The sequence below is a fragment of the Pavona decussata genome, unplaced genomic scaffold, assembly GCF_977016875.1.
Source record: "Pavona decussata unplaced genomic scaffold, jaPavDecu1.1 SCAFFOLD_418, whole genome shotgun sequence".
Taxonomy (NCBI): domain Eukaryota; kingdom Metazoa; phylum Cnidaria; class Anthozoa; order Scleractinia; family Agariciidae; genus Pavona; species Pavona decussata.
The window spans coordinates 107,903-131,167 of record NW_028145780.1 but is presented as its reverse complement, the minus strand read 5'-3'; the positions used below and the strand labels follow the sequence as shown (position 1 = coordinate 131,167).

At 38.5% G+C, this 23,265-nt stretch overlaps 1 protein-coding gene across 2 annotated transcripts; it reads left to right on the top strand.

The window, feature by feature from the left end:
* Window positions 1-513: 513 nt before the first annotated feature.
* LOC146450824 (melanocortin receptor 5-like) lies at window positions 514-23,014 on the top strand. Of its 2 annotated transcripts, none has more exons than XM_085099935.1 (4): window positions 514-1,348; window positions 19,151-19,192; window positions 20,839-20,901; window positions 21,801-23,014. In XM_085099935.1, exons 3-4 carry the CDS (start codon window positions 20,894-20,896, stop codon window positions 22,705-22,707), a joined length of 915 nt encoding a protein of 304 aa, XP_084956061.1. In that variant the 5' UTR covers window positions 514-1,348; window positions 19,151-19,192; window positions 20,839-20,893; the 3' UTR covers window positions 22,708-23,014. The 2 variants fall into 2 exon arrangements, with proteins under 2 accessions (XP_084956061.1, XP_084956060.1); XM_085099934.1 differs by having other exon boundaries at window positions 19,126-19,192.
* The last annotated feature ends 251 nt before the right edge of the window (window positions 23,015-23,265 follow it).

The window sequence follows — 23,265 nt, the reverse complement described above, 5'->3', positions numbered from 1 at the left end:
GATATAACGAGAGGATACTCTTGGTGATGCACCTCAAGTATCTTTTACATGTTAGTAAGAATATGTTGTTTGTCTGACTTTTCAGATCACTGATAAATGATATCAACGTTTCGTACGAAGGATTCAGTCTAATTTAAGAGTTTAGTTTTTATGTCAATATGAATGATAGTTTTTATTATGAAAGCGATAAATATACCACGCAAGAAATGAATTTAATTTTACTTTGCTGCTAAATTGTACAAATTATCGTGCAAGTTATAATGCCAAGTCTGTGTAGGACTGTACAGCCCTTGGTAATTCGATGTCTCCAGCCAAGGCCTAATATCAGAGTGCAGAAGAGGGCGTGTAGATACAGGATGTTAATACTTATTTCGCTTAAGGTACGCTGTGTTTGGGTACCTTGATGTACCCGCGATTCCCCATGGCCACCTCACAGAATCTCGAGTCTTAAGGCTGATGTCGTGCGATCAGTTCTTTGCCTACTAACCGAATAAGTGAGTCGTTTGCGCATATTTCAAATTTTGATTTGAACAGCAGGTTCCAGATAGATCAGCATGGACTATTCAAAACAGCATTGTATTTTTTGTCCCAAAAAAATATCATTTTAATCACCAAAAAGCTAAGGAAGCTGATATTTCAACGAAGACCAAAAAGTGGAAACCATGGGCACAAATTGCCGCAGAAACGAACAGCAATTGTCCTCGACTTCAATAAAACAAAAATGAAAGGAATATTTTTTGAGAAAAATTATACGGTTGTGATGGACATGAGCTGAAAATAACAACCCCAAAATATGACTATTGAGGTTTTATTCCACCAAATCAAGAAAAGGCTTTGAACTGACACCAAACTTTTAGGTTTAAAAGTTTTAAAATGCCAGCCTTGGAACAGCTGCAACGGAAGTTTTACAGGAAACTTCGACCATCAATTGACAGGATAATATCACCGGGTTTTTATTATAGCATATATCTAATCTGCCACGCACAAATTTTCCGAAAATGCTCCTTTTGCCAAGCACTTTTAATTTATGAAGACCATTTATCTGCCATTAGCTAGTTTTGTCCTTTAATCTAATTATAATGTTGCAACTGAGGCGAAGCATTTGCGACAAAACATCGATATAAATTTTTATTTTGCGTTTGCGTAAATTCGCTCTTATGTCGTTATCTGTTTACGCTGAAAGTTAAATGATTAAAACAGGAAACTATTATTACCGGCTTACATTATTCACAGCACGTATCCTGCTCAATTACCCTTTACTCAGTTTTTCTTTTTCTAGTTACAGAAAGCGCTTTTCTCCGCCTGATATCCGAACAAAAATCACCTCTGCTCAGCAACCTTCACTCAGGTAAGCTATTTAAGCTAAGGGGACTCAGAAAACTCGATGAAGAACACCAAGTCAGCTGTCTGTTTTTTAAGAGCCACTGTCTGTAAATATTGAGAATCCGGCGTCCGTCGTGAAATTTTCAATTTCTTCATATTTTGCCCAAATAACCTCTATAGTAAGTTATTTTCGAAAATACTATTTAAAGGACCTGAAGCCGGCTTTTGTTTTTTCAAAATCTAAGAAAGTTCGAAAAACGTCATTTTGGCCTTCCGGCGGCATCGAAACTACAATAAAATTATGCATTTTCTTTTCGCTCGTGCAGATCAACGCAATAACATCTATTGATGTACTTTGGTCAACTCATAACAGATCTCTTTATCTCCCTGAATCATTAAATTATTTTGAGAAAGCTGTTGAAAACTGCTTGTTTTTGGCTGTTACAATTACCCTAGTTGCAGCGCTTTAACGGATAAGATAATTTTAGCTAAATTTAACAGCAACGAAAGCCCACTGGTAGATGTAATTCGAAGTTAAAACTAGTATGGTCTTAAAGCCCATTCTTTATAGTTTGTTGTATAAAAATTTCTAAGGCGGTATAAAAAGTGTCCCGTCGAGAGACGGAAACGTGAAGTGTACTTTCTGGAATTTCGACATTTCACGAAGCGAACATGAAGCATCCAGCTATTCCGAACGGAACCGCACATTGTAAAATCTACCGATGGAAACCTATTTCGAAATCCTCTGTTGTAAATGGGCAAGACAAGTTTAAATAAAGTTAATTGTATTGGTGGATCATCCGAACTAGTGATCGGAAGGTGATAGGCTCGACTCCTATTGGGAGAACCTTTCTCCGAGTAAGCCTTTGTCACTGACTGAATAATACATCACTCTCATAGTGATTTACATTCGTGGTATGACTAAAGGGTCATAAAGCTATAAATTTTTTTGTTCGGCTATGAAGTTTCATCAGATCAGCTTCGAATCAACGATTCATCGTGCCGAGAATATACAGTTTTTCACACGTCCAATAGAGAGTGTAACTATGGCTATGTATGTTTGTAGACCGCATGTAACCAAGCCTATAAAAGAGCCATTATGTCCACATTTAGAAGTTTTGGCAGAAATATCAGGGTCTCGACAGAAAATGTCTCTGGCTGGCACAAATAATTAGTTTCAGACTCGCAGGCTTGCGCATCAGCCACCTGCTTCAGTCATGAGATCTTCAAAAACTATTTTGAATCAAATATTCGTTTACAAAGGCCAAATCTTGTCCATGAGAAACTCCCAAACACCAGTTTGGGGCTCAAACTACGCAAAAATCACGCACGAATTCCTTTAGAACTAAAGAAAAATCCGGCTCAAATTTCCCACTCCCCATACCCGGGGGTAGGGATGTGGAAGGTTCCAATTGATCGGCCTATTGAGGCTGTGATTGATGTCGTGCGATCAGTTCATTGTCTACAATCTTACTCCTCGTCGTTTGTAGCTTCGCGTTGCTGAGATGATTGACATTTTTCAAACTTTTATATGAACAGCCGCCTCCAGATGGATATGAAATCTTCATAACACCCTTTTTGTGACCACAAAAACGTCATTTTTTATCACAAAAATACCGAAGAAGATGATATTTCAACGAAGGGAAGTAATGCACAAACTGCCAGAAAAACGAACAGAAATTATCCACGAAAAGCTACGACTCTCTTTTAAAAGCCGTTATCAGTAACTTTCAAAACTCCAGCGACAGAAGCGAAAATTCGAAGTTCTTTGTATTTGCCCCAAAAGACCCTTTTGGTGAACTATTTTCAAAAATAATGTTCAAAAGTTCCAGCGAATTTTTATTTTAGCAAAAATTAAGAAAGTTCGAAATCGGCCTAAACGTGCCCGATGGCCCGATTTAAATTATGCAAATTAGTACATTTTCAAAATTTGCGTTCAAGACAAGGAAACGTTTTCTCGAGTTGAAGTTTTCACAATTTTTATTTGACATCCCTCTTTCTTGTTTCAAACTATATTTTATCGCTACCTGGCTCCAGTTGTTCAAAGGGCGGATAATTTTATCCAATGGATAGTTCACTATCTGGCAGATAAAATGTGGGCAAGATTTTCCCGATAGTCCTATAAATCGTGAATAGGGTAGAAGCATATATGTCCAATTTAAGAATGGCATTGTGTGAAAAATTTGCCAAAAGCATTGGTTGAAGTACATTCGGCTCCGCTGGATAGCGACTTATCCAGTGGATAAAGTTATCCGCTCTTTGAAAAACCGGGGCCTGAACATTATTTGATTTGAAGTTTCCAACGTAAAGAATACAATGTTTGCCATTCCTTAGATAGAGTGATTTTTGCCATATTTCAGATGACCATATCATCGGGGGTATTCGAATATGCTGCTGCTTAAAGAACATTTTTGAACGGGGAATTTTTTCTTATTTGTCATGTTAAAATATTTAGTTTGGCCTGTGAAAAGTGAGCGCGTTGGGTCGAGTTGTGTGGAATGCACGGGGACACAATTCAACATTCCAGTACCGTTCATGTTCCTCCTGTTACTTTGCAGGCGTCAGTACAGTTCACGTGAAGCTTTTAGATAAACGCCAAGGTCTCTGGTTTCATCTTATGCTTTTATACACGTAAAATAACTAGCTTTAAACTTGAGTAGTAGTGAGGGGGGGACCAGTTAGGCCTCTTTTTCGCGGGGGAATCTCATTAATACGCGGGGGCATAAATTAACGACGATGACGTCACCGCCCATTGTCTTGATCACGCATTATAGGATGACGTCATATTTAAGTTTAGTCTTACCAACAGGTTATGAACTGGTTTGACAGGTTGATCAATGATGTCATGCTCTATTTTTAACTTATGGCAGTCATGGTCGGTATTACCGGTTTGACAGGTTTTTGAAGTTATTTTTGGACACATGACATCATAAAGTATATTACATACATACTTTATTGTATAGCTCCCCTTGGGGGGTTTTTCTGTCATACATGAAAATAAAAATAATAATAATGAAAACTATTTACATTTGGATGATAATATAGAGAGAAAAAAAAAATACGATAATAAAAAAAAACCATGAATTAAAAAATTCTTAAAAATTCTTTTTTTAAAAAAAACGCTACGTTTTCCCGTGTTTCTGATATGCTTCAATAAATGATTGTAGATTTTTTTTTGCTCCACGGAAGATGAAAGCCCTTTGGCCTTTTGCAAGCCTACACTTGGGTAGTGTGAGGTCATTATTTTGCCTGGCGTTCCTTTGGTGAATTTTTGAACGGTGTTGAAGTCATTCTCGAAGATAACCGGGAGTTAGGTTGTTCATTCATTTGTATACAGTAGTCTATTTTCATTGTCCGTAAGCGTATGAAAAAGCGATTACTGCCAAGCACATTATTCACGAATTGTGAGTTTCAGTAATAATCATACATTTTCAGTGATTCTATTTTGGATGAATTTGATCGAGATTATGTGATTTTGTTGGTTATAACAGATGAAATCAGACATCAGACATCAGACGCGTGTTTCGATTCACGCACCGTTACTTAAGCTATTATGTTAATTAAGTTGAGCTTTGTCGGGGATTAAACAGTAAAAACAGTCTTTTGTTGTCTTTTGTTTACCAGATTGCTCCGAATAAGAATATTATTACGGTTGATCGATTCCTGGCTGCTTAAATTAATTTGCATGTTATGTTTGGCGCGCACTGAAAAAAGTAAACACGGTCACAATTTACTGAAAATTCTTTATTTAAATCGTTCAACAATTCGAGTACAAAGCAAAGTTCTTATGACAGCGTTAATCATCTTTATCCTCGTCATCGCTAGGGGGATAGAATCTCATTTTTGATGTCCTTTCATCCTTGTGTGTGATTGCGCCACAATTTAATTAAAATTCATCCTCTTGAGAAGCCTTATATGGATGATTTCTGTGAGTTCGCCGGGATCTTCTTGAGGGACGATCATCATCATCCAGGTAGTTTTTAAACCGAATTCGAGGTGGTTTTTTTCTTTTCTGCGTAGGTGAGGGTACTGTGGGAGGGGGTGTTAAGATGGACGAGGGAAGTGACGCTTCCGCGGGCGTCGCTTGTGTTGCGATTGGTTCTTGGGCAGCGGTCGCCTGTATAACCATGGGCGTTTGGACAGCGGCCGCCTGTACAGTCACTGGTTCTTGATCTGGCATTAGATTGCTAGAAATTTGTCTCTGTTCTTCAGAGTAGGGTAGATTTGATTCTTTGAGTCTGGAATTCAACTGTTGTTTAAACGTCAAATACTTGTTTTGCAGCTGCATGTAATGCTTTGCTCTTTCGTCATCTCCAAGGTCTGATCGTGAGAGAAGACCATCCATTGAATCTTGTAATTTCTTCATTACTGGAACTACTGGGGGAGTCATTACGTTCTGTTGTTTGAGGTACTGTAGTAGTTCCTGCGAGATATTGTCCGGTACCGCTACGTTATCAAATCGTTCTTCGCTAGGTAGAACGTTCGTTCGCAACCTACATTTGTCTTGGGTAGTGGTTTTCAGATCAATCAACAGATAACCAAAAGGTCTTTTCACAGCCTCTTCGTACTGATTTAAAAAGAAATCCGTTTGGCCGGGATACATTTGCTTCGCCAGGGTCAGCACTTGAAGTTTATCCCGGGGGTTCTTGAAAAGGACTAAGTAGTGACTGTTAAGGCTTATGCTGCGGCTACCTTTTCCCTGATGGAATAGATTCTGCACGATATAAATCACACTGAGATTACGATGATGAGAACCACGAGTAAAGAGGTTCACAATTCGATCAACACGATCAAATTCCGTGTGTTTACATTAAAATAGGAATCCTCCTCCAAAGCCTTAGGAATGCCCTTGACGAATTCAATATGTGGCATGGGGACTAGCATTTCTGTGTACGCAGGCTGCCATTGTGAATAACACCAAACGATCCTCTCCGGGGGAGGGTGAATTGTCTCTGAAGCTTGTTGCAATAGAGATCGAACCCAGGCCGTTTTTCCAGACCCCGTCATCCCGGCAATCATGGAAGTAAAAGGATGCTGGAAGCGAAACCGCTGACATTTTTCTGGAGAAAACGGCATAGCTCTGAATGGTGTGAAACTCGGCGACTCATTGTGCTTATTAAACATATGTCTTTGCATGTTATCTTTTCTACTAAAGGATTTTTCGCAGAAAGAACAGAACCAACTCATGTCAACTCAGTGAAGACTTAACGTGAACTGAAAAAGACATCGAATGTGTCACATTTATATAGAATTAACCCCTATTGTTTTCCCTCCTCCTTCTCCTCCTCTTCCTCCTCCTCCTCCTCCTTCTCCCCCTCCTCCTCCTCCTCCTCCTCCTCAATTCTGTTGTTTTTTCCTCCTCCTCTCCCTCCTCCTCCTCAATTCTGTTATTTTCCCTCCTCCCCCTCCTCCTCCTCCTCCTCCTCCTCCTCTTCCTCCTCCTCCTCCTCCTCCTCTTCCTCCTCCTCCTCCTCCTCCTCCTCCTTCTCCTCCTCTTCCTTCCTCCTTCTATTGTTTTTCCTCCTCCTTATTTCTAGTGTTTTCCTTCTCCTCAAGTCTATTGCTTCTCCCACACCCTACACAATAAAAGGGGGAACTTACTTTTTTAAACTCATTCCATGATCATGTCTCGCGTTGTAAAGAACAACCGAGGTTTCCTTCAGCTCCTTTCTGATTGCCCTTCCAAGCAGCGTCAGTTTCTCTTGAGAACAGCTACTCCACAACAGTTGCATGCGTTATTGCAAGTTATTTATAACGTACTTACAGAAAACATACCAGTGTCTGAAGAAGTTAGGGCCATATTGCGTTCGCATAAGGATGCTCTTCTAAATCTTGCTCAGCGAAATGTTCCTTACAAGACAAAGAAACGCACCCTTGTGCAAGAGGGCAGTGGGTTTATACAAGAATTACTGACCCCTGCAATTAGTAGCTTGTGGTATCTTATGTTATAAAAGAGACCGTGGATTCTGAAATTTGGTCATTTGTGTCTCTCTTTTAACGAGTGCTGATCAATATGAAGAGAAAGATAGATTTGGTTGAAGAAGAACACGAGAGTGAACATGAAGAAAGCGAAAGTTCTGATGATGAAAGCGAGAATGAAGAACCAAGAATAAAAGATGTCTTGAACAACCTTTCCAACGCCGTTTCCAGAAAGCACGCTTCTGAACTATTGCATAGTATGGCTGCTTCTAAAAATATCTTGTTCTGGACACCTAGTGGACTGTTACTCCGAAACCAGCGCGCAATACCAGTAACAAACATCTCAGAGCTGGTCGAGTATGTGTTACTCCCTCATAACGAAGATGTCGCCAAACCCCGTGCGCTCAATACTTTCCTAGATGGACTAGCAGAGCTCGGAGTGAATAAGCGACTGATCAAAAATAAAAAACTTCTAAGCGATTTGTTAGAAAAAGAAAGAGGATACCAGGATAAAGAGGACGAATCAGGTAATGAGGCTAATGATAAAAACTTGTCGGACAGCAGTGAAGAGGAGGAAAGCAGTTCTGAAAATAGCCAACCTGAAGAGTCTCATAACAGCGGCCTGGAAAGTGATTGGGAAGAAGAAGAGGCCGAGAATAGTAGTGACTCAGTTTAAAATTCAACGATAGCTCAGGCAAAAGTTCATGATCCGTGCCGACACTGCAACAGTTCACATGGATATGATACCGTAGTCATGAAATGTCCTAAGTGCTTTTGGGAAGATAACTGTAAAGTTTGCCCTATATGTGATCACAAGATTCCTCTTGAACGAAAGCACGCCAAGGAATCTCTCCGTCGATGTTATGATTGTGGCGCAATCACACACAAGGATGAAAGGACATCAAAAATGACATTCTATCCCCCTAGCGATGACGAGGATAAAGATGATTAACGCCGTCATAAGAACTTTGCTTTGTACTTGAATTGTTGAACGATTTAAATAAAGAATTTTCAGTAAATTCTGACCGTGTTTACTTTTTTCAGTGCGCGCCAAACATAACATGCAAATTAATTTAAGCAGCCAGGAATCGATCAACCGTAATAATATTCTTATTCGGAGCAATCTGGTAAACAAAAGACAACAAAAGACTGTTTTTACTGTTTAATCCCCGACAAAGCGCAACTTAATTAACATAATAGCTTAAGTAACGGTGCGTGAATCGAAACACGCGTCTGATGTCTGATGTCTGATTTCATCTGTTATAACCAACAAAATCACATAATCTCGATCAAATTCATCCAAAATAGAATCACTGAAAATGTATGATTATTACTGAAACTCACAATTCGTGAATAATGTGCTTGGCAGTAATCGCTTTTTCATACGCTTACGGACAATGAAAATAGACTACTGTATACAAATGAATGAACAACCTAACTCCCGGTTATCTTCGAGAATGACTTCAACACCGTTCAAAAATTCACCAAAGGAACGCCAGGCAAAATAATGACCTCACACTACCCTAGTGTAGGCTTGCAAAAGGCCAAAGGGCTTTCATCTTCCGTGGAGCAAAATAAATCTACAATCATTTATTGAAGCATATCAGAAACACGGGAAAACGTAGCGTTTTTTTTAAAAAAAGAATTTTTAAGAATTTTTTAATTCATGGTTTTTTTTTATTATCGTATTTTTTTTTTCTCTCTATATTATCATCCAAATGTAAATAGTTTTCATTATTATTATTTTTATTTTCATGTATGACAGAAAAACCCCCCAAGGGGAGCTATACAATAAAGTATGTATGTAATATACTTTATGATGTCATGTGTCCAAAAATAAATACTTCAAAAACCTGTCAAACCGGTAATACCGACCATGACTGCCATAAGTTAAAAATAGAGCATGACATCATTGATCAACCTGTCAAACCAGTTCATAACCTGTTGGTAAGACTAAACTTAAATATGACGTCATCCTATAATGCGTGATCAAGACAATGGGCGGTGACGTCATCGTCGTTAATTTATGCCCCCGCGTATTAATGAGATTCCCCCGCGAAAAAGAGGCCTAACTGGTCCCCCCCTCACTACTTTGAGTGCTCCCCATTTTACCATTAATTTATCAAATGATTCTTTTCAGGTGGAATTTTCGAGTTTGTATTGAGACGTTTAAGCGAGATCAAAGAGCCTTCCCAGGGAAACAACTTGAAATCAGTGAAATTAATACCCGGTCTTTCATATCATGCTACACTTCCAGACTACCGTTATTTTTAAGCTAGAAAGTGTAAATGCTCCCTTTCTACGTGACCCAACACAGAATTTGCTTAAAATATCGCGAATGAAGTCCACCACAAGAAAACTGTGTGGAAGCAAGAAATACAACAGTGTTAGGAACTCAACAATATTTCACTTTGGTTCGACAGCGTTACAAACATGGCGGGGAGAAAAAACTTGTTCAGTACTTTCCCGAGTCGTGACGTAAGCAATGACGAGACTAGACTACAGTAACGACCGCTGACTAGAAATCACTCGAATTTAACAAATAGCGATGAAATGAATAGAAACGAAATAAACGTTCAAAGTCACTGTTTAAACTATTCACAAAAACTGAAAACTGATCGTTTCTCAGCCGTTTCTCGACTTGCCACATGGATAAAACGCTACCGTTGTTTTACCTTTGTATAGGTTCATCACCAGGAAGTAGAAACAAAAAATTTCTCTTTGCCCATCTGTATAAATACACTTGCTAATCAAGCTTACTTTTTCTCTGTGTTTGCGAAAATAGCGAAGAAATAGTGCAACATTTTACTGACTACTTGACTCATTCAATCACAACCGGATAACACGACTGAAAACTAGATATAAAGAAATGCCCTTATTGTCTGCAATCGTTACTCACATTATATTTGGCGATATCACATCTCTGAGGCAAGGCTGAAAATTGTCTGAAATTCCGCATATTAGAGATTCAAAGTGTTGTACGAGACGAATAACTTTCATTGCGTGGCAAGTGAAATGTGATACGCAAGCGCGCGAAAAGAACAGGAATAAACTATGTCAACATTTGCGCTTGTGATGACAGTGTAAAAATAATTTTTGAAATTACAACGAGAAGAAATTGAGGCAAGTCAAAGTCTACAAGGTATATCTGATGGACTGAAACGGTAATCATGTAGTTTTCCTCCCCCGAGATCCACCCTGTGTTGTCTGTGCCGGATTCTCATCAACAATATTACAGGAAAAGTAAAACCGAAATTAACTTAAATCAAGTCAACAAATTAAAAACTATCAAAACATCAATGCGGTATTTTTTCAATACTATCCTCAAACAAAAAGCTGATATATTTAGGAGACTAAAGTTTGTCTTTCGCCATGGATCAAAGCTTAAGAGATGCAGATCAAGCTCAAAAGAAGCGCAATACTTGCAATGTGTTACGCTTAATCAATGCCGGGACGTTCACCAGGAATGAAACAAACAAACAAAAAAAATTCTTTTCAGGTTAACTTGTTAAAATACAATTACAGCCAAACCTAGCTTTAATGTCTGTTTGAGATGAATCACTGATGGTAATAAAATGTTAACTGGAAAAACATAACATCATTTTGCATTATTGCTGACGAAAGGGCTGAGCGAATTTTAAGATAAGCCTGTACAATCTTAATTTATAGTCCGACTTTGAGGAATTTAAATGCTCCGACTTGTCTGAAGTACAGATATTTGTAGTAGATTACATGTGAAGGCGTCAGATTCTTTATTAAGCAAGCTAAACTGTTTGTCCTTTCCTTCCTCAATCGTTGTCAACTAGTCTAAGCCCAGGACCGTAGCAGGGGGAGGGGCAGGGAGGGGGGGGGGGGAGGGCTTGAGCCCCCGCAGAATTTTTGGAAGTAACAAAACAGTTTGCCAAAAAATAAATAATTAAACCAAATTAATGTGCAGCAATCAGTCTTAAACTCTGACGCTGCAAATGCCTTTTCACAGCCCTTTAAAAATGTGTTTATTACCTTTCAGTTTTCTTCCCTAACAGTTTGTTTTTATATACAACAACAACAACAACAACAACAAAGGTATTCCTACCTTGTGGATCAGACATAAGAACCAAAATGGATCAAAATCAACCAATCTTAAGCCCGAAAAGCTGTTGAAATAACCAACTTGTTTTCTAAGGCATCCGGGGGGGGGGGGGGGGGAGGGTGGTAGTTTTGTGTAACCATTTTGCTGAGCCCCCTCAGTTGTTTTAGCCTTGCTACGGGCCTGAAGCCAGTTGTCACTCGGCTGAGGTTGCGTGACGAATATTACAGGCGTTTCACCAGTAGGACAATTCCCAACATTTGCGCATGAAATGAAAAAAGATGAAGTAGGAATAAAATTCCAAAATAAGAAGGATTAAGATGCTGAAAAAACCACCGCGACTGAGGTTTTACCTTTGTCGTTTTTCTTTTTCTTTTTTTTTTTTGATGCGTTTTTGCTATTATTTGATGGGATATAGGCGGGAAGGGAGATGGGGTGGGGGTGGAACATGGCAGTCAAAACTCAAGTTGATCAGAAGCATAGAGCAAATGCATTTGGTGATAATCGTTAACAAATACGCTACTAAGTATAGCATGCAGGTTCTTTCCCTCTCAGAGGTAGTCGAGAGAGATAGGTTTCTGGCACGAGGAAAATCCTCTTTCGTGTCTAGTATGGCAATCCGCACTTACCTGTAATGCTCGCTCGAAAGTAATGGAATCTACATTCAGAGAAATAAGGCTCTACGTAGCTTAATGGTAAATTATGAAAGGAAATTGAACCTTAATTGAGGATGCGTCAGCACCTGAAAGAGGTTGAAATTTTTAGATCTTATTTTCTGGCGGGCGCATTGGTGTCACAGGACATGGGGCACGACCGGTATTTTCAGATTTTCGTGTTTGGCCTAAGGGACGGTGTTTTCAATATCGTCAGGCGTCACTGGTCAAGTCTGATATAGCCTCCCACTCAGACGTTCTATGGGGTTCGTCACGCGTTCCTGTCCAGCGCGTGACGAACGTCTGAGTGGGAGGCTAAGTCTGACGTTGTCATTGTTAAATCTTCCTAGCGTGCTCCAGAGTCTAGTGATTATTCAAATTATGTGGTCTTCATAAGGCATTGGTTGGTGTTAACCCACATTATTATACGGCTGGCTCCGCGAGCGGGCAAGATGAGTCAAATTCTGCGCTGTGATTGGCTACCCGAGCGGGCAAGATGGAGCTATCTTGCCCGCTCGGGATTACCAATTGCCCGTCCGCTTGGCATCGAAAGTTTAATCCCAACAACAACGCAGGTTTTCTTCGATTTTCTCGTTGTATTGGGGGAAAACGCTCACTAAAAAGTTCGGTAAACTCTCAACATTTATTTAAAGGAAAGGAAAGAGAATGGAATCGTCCTGGTGTAGTGAAAACTTCGTTTCAGCTACAATGAATGTGAGTTGAACCGGTGAGTTGCTCTACGTGTAGTATTTTGGATAGAATTGATTTTGAAAAACTTATTGTCTCAAGTCGAGTGTCAAATTGATAAGTTCTCTAGGTTTGCAATGACTGTATTTAAATCATAGCGTGGTGGAAGTTGCGGTTAGTGTTTAAAGCAGTTCAGGAAAGTTTTCTTTTTTTTTAAGTTCGCCGAAGAAGCTCACGTTTTTAATTCAGCCGCGTCTTGTTTGTTGTAAACAACAAAATCTTGTCAAAGTTTCGCCCAGTTTTCTGGTTTACCTGCTCTTTTTTTCGGCTTATGTTTGGATATAATCTCAAAATCTATTGTTTCATTCAAGAATTAATGATTGGAAGCCGAAAACTGTTTAAAAAATTATTATTGTTTTGGGGGAAAACGCTCACTAAAAAGCTCGGTAAAATCTCAACATTTACCTAAAGGAAAGGAAAGAGAATGGAATCGTCCTGGTGTAGTGAAAACTTTGTTTCAGCTACAATGAATGTGAGTTGAACCGGTGAGTTGCTCTACGTGTAGTATTTTGGATAGAATTGATTTTGAAAAACTTATCGTCTCAAGTCGAGTGTCAAATTGATAAGTTCTCTAGGTTTGCAATGACTGTATTTAAATCATAGCGTAGTGGAAGTTGCGGTTAGTGTTTAAAGCAGTTCAGGAAAGTTTTCTTTTTTTTTAAGTTCGCCGAAGAAGCTCACGTTTTTAATTCAGCCGCGTCTTGTTTGTTGTAAACAACAAAATCTTGTCAAAGTTTCGCCCAGTTTTCTGGTTTACCTGCTCTTTTTTTCGGCTTATGTTTGGATATAATCTCAAAATCTATTGTTTCATTCAAGAATTAATGATTGGAAGCCGAAAACTGTTTAAAAAATTATTATTTACGCCACCGCGCGCGATCGCCTGAAAATGGCGAGTTTGCCGGATTCTATTCAAATCTTCCCGCTCTTGCGAAAATCTACATCTTTCGTTCTCGATAATTGTACACTTCCTTTAAGCCATTATAAAGTTAGAGCCCTAAGATAATTTAGGATTCCTTGTTTTCCACGATTACATGCTAATCCAAAGGTGCACTGAAAATAAATCTTGCACCGGCCGGCTATGAAGAATTTCTTTCCGAGTAGAGCAGTTTCATGTCGTGTTTTGTTTTGTTATTGTAGTTTTAACTTGATGGTAAAGCCATATAATAAATCCTTTATTGACCAAGCTTGTTCGGTCAAGATGGCTGGATATTGGCCTCGTTCTTTTTTTGCGTTTTTATGGACCTCGACTTCGTCTCGGTCCATAAAAACGCAAAAAAAGAACTTGGCCAATATCCAGCCATCTTGACCTCACGCTTGGTCAATAACGCATATGTATTGGCAATGAACAACGATTCTTTGCTGTTCATTTCTCGGTCTCCCTTCGTCATTAAAGATTTGTAACTTTTCCACTTCTCCAACGAAGGCCGTACCTCTCTCGGTGGTGAGAGCACATAAAGACGAATGGAAAGTTACAATCGTAAATTATGATTTCTGGAGTAAAATCAAGTAATGCAAAGCAAAATAGGGGAAAATCAGAAAAGGAAATAAAATGTTCTTTCATGCTCTCAGTTTCACTCAAATGAAAAAACTTTACCTGCCCTTTCTAGCAACAACACTATTTAATCCTGAATTTCTTCATAGGGCCCGATCTTTTGTGCCTTTAGGTACGAGTAAATGTCGTTTTTTCATCGATTAAGCATAACACATTGCAAATCTTGCGCATCTTTTCACCTTGATCCGCACGGTCAGGTGCCATAGAGAAAAACAAACTTCACTCTCCTAAATAGATTAGCTTTTTGTTTGAGGTGAATACATGATCCGGCAATCAAATATACGTTACAGACCTTGACTTGCCTTAATTTCTTCTTGTCGTAAAGTTCAAGAATTATTTTCACACTGTCATCACAAGCGCAAATATTGACATAGTTTATTTCTGTCCTTTTCGCGCGCTTGCGTATCACATTTCTTGTCACGTAATGAAAGTACTTCGCCAAGTACAAAACTTTGCGGAATTTGAGGCAATTTTCAGCCTTGCCTCGGAGATGTGATATCGCCAAATATAATGTGAGTAACGATTGCACACAAGTAAGAGCATTTCTTTATATCTAGAGTTTTCAGTCGTATTATCCGGTTGTGATAAAATGAGTCAAATATTCTGTAACAATGTAGCACTATTTCTTCAGTATTTTCGACAAAGACACAGAAAAACGAAGCTTGATTGGCAAGTGTATTTATACAGATGGGCATAGAGAAGATTTTTTGTTTCTACTTTCTGGTGATAAGTGTATACAAAGGTAAAACAACGGAAGCGTTTTATCCATGTGGCAAGTCGAGAAACGGCTGATGTTTACATTTACGTCGGTGCGCGATTTGTGGACTTCATTCGCAATATTTAAACAAATAGGCCTTATCACGGTTTTCGGCGCCATTTTGACGGGTAGGCAAAGAGGCTTGAAATAACAGTGTTTGTATGGAAATCCGATGTCAAAGAATTTTCATAAAACATCGCTTCTGAAAAATTTATGAATTGGAAACTTTTGGCACTAGGAAAAGGATTTTAAGAACAAAATTTGAGGGATGTAGCTGTGACAGAAAGCGTCCAGTCGTGTTTTGAACTATCCATACATTTCCCTGTATTTTTTTCCGCGAACTATTTTTAGTAGCAGCTCTCGGCTGGTTCGCTATACAGACAAATGTATGGAAAGTTCAAAACACGACTGGACGCTTTCTGTCACAGCTACATCCCTCCAATTTTGTCCTTAAAATCCTTTTCCTAGTGCCAAAAGTTTCCAACAGATGAATTTTCCAGAAGCGATGTTTTATGAAAATTATTTGACATCGGATTTCCATACAAACACTGTTATTTCAAGCGTGTTTGCCTACCCGTCAAAATGGCGTCGAAAACCGTGATAAAGCCTATTCTATTTTAGGTCACGTAAAAAGGGAGCATTTACACTTACTAGCTTAAAATAACGGTAGTTTGCAAGTGTAGCATGAAATGAGAGACAGGGTATTTTTTCCCTGGGAAGGCTGTTTGATCTCCCTTGAACGTCTCAATACAAACCCGAAAATTTCACCTGAAAAGAATCATTTGATAACTTAATGCTAATATGGGGAACACTCAAGTTTAAAGCTAGGTATTTTACGTGTATAAAAGCATAAGATGAAACCAGAGACCTTGGCTTTTATCTAAAAGCTTCCGTGAACTGTACTGACGCCTGCAAACGGGACGAACATGAAGTACATACTGAAATGGCGAATTGTGCCAAAGTGCATTCAACACATCTCGACCAAGCGCGCTCCGTTTTCACGGGCCAAACAAAATATTTTAACATGATAAATAAGAAAAGCTGCCTGTTGAAAAAAGTTATTTTTAATTATTAGCAGCATATTCGTATACCCCCGATGATATGGTCATCTGAAATATGGCAAAAATCACTCTATCCAAGGAATAGCAAACATTGTATTCTTTACGTTGGCAACTTCGAATGAAATAATGTTCAGGTCAAAATAAAATATAGTTCAGAAGCAAGCACGAGGGATGTAAAAACGATTGTGAAAATAACATCTCGAGAAAACGTTCCCTTGTCTTGAACGCGAGTTTTTAAAATGTACTAATTTGCATAATTTAAAACGGGCCACCGGGCACGAACTTTCCCAATTTTTGTTAAAATAAAAATTCGCTGGAACTTTTGAATATTATTTTTGAAAATAGTTCAACAAAACGGTTTTTGGGGGCAAATAAAAAGAACTTCGAATTTAACAACAAATAAAAGGAACGATTTTTGAGATAAATTCAGTACAGTTGTGATGGACATGTGTGAGTAAGAACCCTCAAACATGACTATCGAGGCCTGAACTTATGACAAATTTAAAGAAAAAGCTTTTAACTCAAGTTTAATATTAACTAGCGGCCTTGGAACAGCTGTAACGGAAGTTTTAATAGCTTCCAACATCGATAGTCTGTTTTCCTATGACGACAGGATAATATCAGCGGGTATCCATTATATGGGAAAACGTGATAATATGAAAAAAATATATAATAGTGGGAAATTGCAATAAAATAAAAACTATCCAATTAAGAAACAATAGGATAATTTTTGCTGACGTCATTGGTTACATTTTGCCTCATTTGCATATATCAAAGAACAAATGGACACTCTGAATTAAACGAACATGTCACTCTTGGTAATCAGTGTAAATATCGTGTGACACTTGTCAGGCCCGTAGCAGGGGGAGGGGCAGAGGGGGCTTGAGCCCCCCCAGAATTTTTGGAAGTTACAAAACAAGTTGCCAAAAAGTAAATAATTAAACCAAATTAATGTGCAGTAATCAGTCTTGAACTCTGACGCTGCAAATACCTTTTCACAACCCTTCAAAAATCTGTTTACTACCTGCAGTTTCCTTCGCTCACAGTTTGTTTTTATATACAACAACAACACAGGTACTCCTACCTTGTGAATCGGAAATAAGAACAAAAATGGATCGAAATCAACAAATCTTAAGCCCTAAAAGTTGTTGAAATAAACTACTTGTTTTCTAAGACATCCGCTCATTTATAGCATACAAACGTCCTTAGACCTCCTTAGTGTATAACAATTTAGTGTTCGCGCGTCGTCGAAAGACACACAGATATGTCCTCTCAAGGGGTATCTGTAAAACGCGGACCGGATGGCTGCGGATGGCGGATGGCGGATGGCGGATGGGAAAATGCGGATGACAAAATAAAATAAAAAAATGAAAAAAATGAAAAAATGAAATAAATTAGAAAGTATAAATATATAAATAGATAGATTAACAAGAAGAAAAAAAAATGAATGGAAATAACAACAACAATTAACAAAGGACTAACGTTACCCGAAAAAAACCGCCAGTAAACAAAGAACGGCGCTGGGGCTTAAAGAGACCACTAAACCAATCATCAATTTGCTTTTAGTCGGTAGTCTTCATACTCCTTGCGTTCCGTTCGTTGAATCGCTTTCTTTGCTTCCCGGTTTTTCACTCGTATTTCTTCTATTAAACCGGGAATAAAAAAAATCGATTAAATGGCGTTAACTCAGAAAAAGACACACACACTCAAACGCCATAAAGTGCGACTTTTTCATTGAGAATGTTCAGGTATAACTATGTTATTGAATCTATCACTAGCGCTCCTCTATCAAACCCTATATTTGCAGCCATGTTTGGATCGCCTGTGGCTCTCGTAGGAACGGGACCTCGATTTTCATTATGGTTTCTCAACTGTGGTATTTTTCCCGCCGAAATGATCATGTGGTTGATCGGTTGCAATTTTTGTAAATGGCTGAACGTTCTCGGGAAAAAAAGCCAAAACAGATTCATACGGTACATTGAAAACGCTTTAATCTTTGCTCACAGCTTTGCATTAATCTCACGAGTCTCCCGCACGCAACGGCGACTTGGCCGTCACTTATCACATAGACCTTGTCATTATTTAAGACGCCACCTCGGCGGATGGCAAACGTTACAGGAATTCAGTCCGTTGAAAAAAACAAAAAAGCGCACAGAACGTTTATTGGAAACTAGAAAAGAATGTACAGGGGCACCCAAAGGAATATTTCAGGAAAATATCTGTTTGGATGGAAGGTTCCCTAAAAATTTCGAAAGTTTTCGCCTAGCGATCTCCTAGACTTTTCGAGGTTTTTCGGAAAACCATCAAGTTTCCCTAGAATTTTCGGAAATGATGTGCACACGTTTTATGACATTGTAACGTTAGTCCTTTCTTAATTGTTGTTGTCATTTTCCATTCAATTTTTTTCTTCTTGTTTATACTTTTAATTTAATTTTATTTTTTCATTTTTTTTTTTATTTTGTCATCCGCATTTTTCCATCCGTATTTTCCCATCCGCCATCCGCATCCGCCATCCGCAGCCATCCGGTCCCCGTTTTACAGATACCCCCTCTCAAGAGCCAGAGAAAAAATTCTCCCACAGTCGGATTCTTACTGTCCAGCTTAAGCCAAATTTTAAAAGAGAAAGAAAAATTTGTCGTCGTTTGCTTACGTCCTCCTTCAATCGTGAAATTAGGAAACTTCACATGGTAGTGCACGTAAAAGAAACGGCAAAATAATGTACCAAAAAGTGTGATGCAGGTGCAAAGTTATTGTTTTACTTAGTAAATCTACTGGTTGTTTTTTCTTTTTTTTTTTGATGTTCTCGAAAATCCCTAATCAGTCTTTTTTTTCTTGTGACGCGGGGGGGGGGGGGGGGGTGTAGTTTTGTTTAACCATTTTGCTAAGCCCCCTCAGTTCTTTTAGCCTTGCTACGGGCCTGTATGTTCTCTATGCCAGTGTGTAAAGCCTGGTTTACACTAGCAACATAACGACATAATGACATAATGACATGGGCATAACAACATAGAGAAAAGATCTGTTTTTTTTTCTCTTTATATTTTAAGTTGTTATATCGCTGATGTCAACCAGGCCTCGTGCAAGTGATTGACAAGCATCTGTTTACGCAGAGAGGTAAGAGATTAAAACAGGAAACTATTATTACCGGCTTACATTATTCACAGCACGTATCCTGCTTAATTACCCTTTACTCAGTTTTTCTTTATCGAGTTACATTTTGAAAGCGCTTTTCTACGCCTGATTTCCGAACAAAAATCACCACTGCTCAGTAACCTTCACTCAGGTAAGCTATTTAAGCTAAGGGAACTCAGAAAACTCGATGAAGAACACCAAGTCAGCTGTCTGTTTTTTAAGATGTTACGAACACTAAAGTGTTGTTTAGATACGACGGTGGTACCAGAATAAGACCTGCTTGCACATGAGCTTGCTAGTTTTTCTTAACAACGAGTAAGAATGCGACAGCCTTTTTTTATTCTCTTGTGTAGTTCAGAATTTGGTTGCTAAATAACAGGCAAAACAGCTGTGGAAACTTAAATCTTTATAAGGAAAAATTTGCATCTCGAGAAGATTGCTAGAGTAAAAAAGTAGCAGTTTTGCGTATTTCCAAGTTATTATACAACGTTATATATATTCTTGAGTGCATACGGGCAACAAAACTTGTCAAACTAGTTAGTTTCCTTGAGAAATCTCCTTGTCCAAAACGAGGGCGTTCTATTTTCACAGGACTTTTTAGAAAAGCTCAGGACACCTGCTAACTTGTTGAGGATAATTCATCACAGCATGTTTGTTCATACTTCGTATCTTTTACACCGGATTCAGGTTAATTAGCTCGCGGAGCTGACGGGATGTTTGTCGAAGATTGTCCCGAAGTCCCTTTTGGTTTTCTTTCTTCCCGATTCCGTCGCTAGTAATGCTCTTTTTCGGCGCCATAAGAAGTCGACTTATAACAAGTCTAGGCGGAGGCTAAATTTCGTGGCTAACATTGCTCAAGGCTTCTCCGCCGCTATAACTGAATATACCAGCCCGCGGGTAAAGCTAAACCGGATAGCTCTTGTGCCGTCACCAAAAACATATCGGATATTGCTAGCGTTCACACACAAAACGTCGATTTCGTATCGATTTTTGTGCTGGAGCGATGATGCGTTGCTTCGGTCTTCAAAGTGAATCGTTACATATCGGATAGGTTTTCGTAACACTTTCTTGAGTTGCGCCGAAGAGAGAATCGAACCGAAACGGCAGTCAACAACGAGGAGCGAGGATTGGAGTCCAGGAGAATTATTCTGTTCGCGTAAAATGCAATACAGCATAGTGTAGACATAGCCTTAATGTTAAACTACCACACCGAAAAATATGGTGACTGGTGCATTTACCCAAAATCCCTAGCGTATGAAAAACCTAAAAGCACAAATTAAAACACGCAGAAAAGTTCTATAAATTTAAAACCTAGCATACACAATTTTCTTGGTAGATAAAGGAATGTCGCAAAAAAATATGGCTTCCTTTGTGCCTACTGGCTGTGTTAGGTTCCCAAGGCATTGAGGAAAAATGTACAGCCGCCATCTTGGATTTAACGGTCCACTTTATTGATTCAACTTTATTTTCTTTCATGTTATATCCTTAGTAGTTATGAAAACAATCAGTTCTCTAGTAACAAAAAAGCAACAATTATGAGACCAGAAATCTAAGTATCACTAACTTTTCTTTGTCATGTTACAAAAATATATATAAATATTGAATTTAACATACATTTCCCGTTGCAGAGGGAAGTATTTTTTCAGAATTATTTCCAGCACTGACGAGTCGGATTTTTGCTTCATGTTAAGGTATGTAATGAAAAATCATTATTCTGAAAGGTCTTTTTTTTTTAGGTTATTTAGTTTTTATTTAAAGTAGTTTGTCACAAGTCTTGAATAGTATCTGGCACACTTAGATCATGCAGCAGCTCCTGAAAAAATAGTCATTTCCTAGTAACTGTGACATTAATGTTGCAAATGGACAAATGGCAGCTTATTGTAATCGGAAACGACATTTGAAACTTTTCCTTGCAAAATAAGAAAACGTATTAATGCGTGTTTAATGTAACATCGTGCGCAATCAGTGATCGGTAGCTAACGACTGTTATATGATGTCGAACGAAGCATAACTTTCGCCCCTGTGAAACGCGTGCACAAATTGGACAGGCAAAATGTTTTGAACTTTTCTTTGCGCTTGCCTTCAAAAGAGTTAATATTGAATGTGTTTCTGGGATCACTGGCTAGTCACACCACTAATAATACACTTTATTTAGAGAGGGTGGAACGGAATAGTCGAGGTAACTAATAAACTTGTGGCTCTCTATCTAAAAAATTATTATAAAACTAATACCATGTAATAGGAAGTGTACATAGAAATGTGAGAGCTAAAAATACAATGTATGTCAAATTCTAACATGACCATCAATAAAACTAAAAATATCCATATGATGAGAAGACAAATTATGACTGAATTATGACAGTCACTGTTTCTTTTCTTTGAAATTTATAATGTAAAATTACAGTGCAATAACCAGATTCTACAGCTGGAAGAAAGGTGGCCATGGATAGTGAATGCTACCTGGCTTAGTAGCATTACTTCGGTTTCCATTTACAAACCTATGAATATGTAGACACTTTTGCCAAACAGCTATAAATCAACAAAGAAACAATTCATTATGATACAATCCTTTCGCTTTATTTTATTTCAGAGAGATGGTTAATGTTTCTAACCAAGAAAACGGAACACAAAATGAGACAAGTTTCCTGGAGCTCTCTTCATCTGAGTGCATTGCCTGGCTTGCAGTATTCATGACCGAGTCTGTTGTTATAGTAACACTTAATATTCTCACAATTATTGTTTTTATCAAAAACCGCAGTCTTCGTAAGCGAAGCATGTACCTGGTGATCAACCTGGCAGTTGCAGATATGTTTGTGGGAGGATGTTCAGAAATCACACTATTTGTGGAATTAGAACGATTATGCTCCTTATGGGATACCCGAAGACTTGCTTTCGTGGACATACTGTTGTTGTTTCTTGCAGCTTCTCTGACAAACCTTGCGGCGATCTCGTTAGAAAGAGCGCACGCGACGCTTCGTCCTTTCAGACATCGTATTTTTAAAAAGTGGGTATTTGGATTTCTTATTACAATCATTTGGGTTACATCTGGGCTGTTTACAATTGCTGTTTATTTTCTTCGCAACTTGGTGAGCTCTGACTATATTTGGAGTTTATTCGATGCTTTTTGTTTATTTGTCATTTGTGTTTCTTATGTGTCCATTGCTGTCAAAATTTCTTGTGGGGCTCATCCTCAACACCATGGTGCAGCCAGTAGAGAAAGAAAACTAACCAAAACATTGTTCATTGTGACTGTGGTATCCTTACTGCTGTGGATACCAATTGCGATATTTACTGTCCTGTCGGTCTATTTACCTTTCTTTATTTCTTACCGGGTGTGGCTTCATCTTGGCCACGCTTTCACCGTTTTGTTTTTTGCAAACTCCCTTGTCAATCCTATTTTATATGCAGTCAGAATGCCAGACTTTAAAAGAGCTCTCGTTTCACTTTTTCGACGTCAGCAAAGACAAGTTGATATTATTCCCCTTGGTCCCTTGTGATTACTAAGAGTATTTGTTGCCATGTAATTTTGTTATCGGTTAATCTGGAAGTCTTAGAATAAACGTTGATTTCTTTAATCGAAAATATATAATGAAAACGAGGGCACTAGAAAAAGAACTTGCCAAGTAAATTTAAAAAAATAAAATGGTTTATTGCATTTGGCAGAGGGGTTCGTCATTTAAGTCATTTTCATATTGCAAACGGATCATAATAGATGAGAACATGACAAATACAAATTTAGAATCCTGAAGTATTATCCATTTTACGGTTTACAATGATTTATGTTAAGTGCCATTAAGTTTTGTGTTGTTTATGCCAGCGATCGGGACAGATCCCTCTCTCATTTGATGTTGCAATTTACAATGAGTGAAAAATTATATTATTTCAGAAAGCCAGTGCGAAGGTCTTTGTGAGCTCTTTGATAGACGAGGGAAGATTGGATACTGAAATCTAGAGCACGTTCCTGTGATAGGCGCATGCAAGGCCAGATTCACGAAGCCCTCCTAAGTTAAGATGTCTCTTCAGTATTGTTCCTTAATAAAAGCCTATTGTAGGAA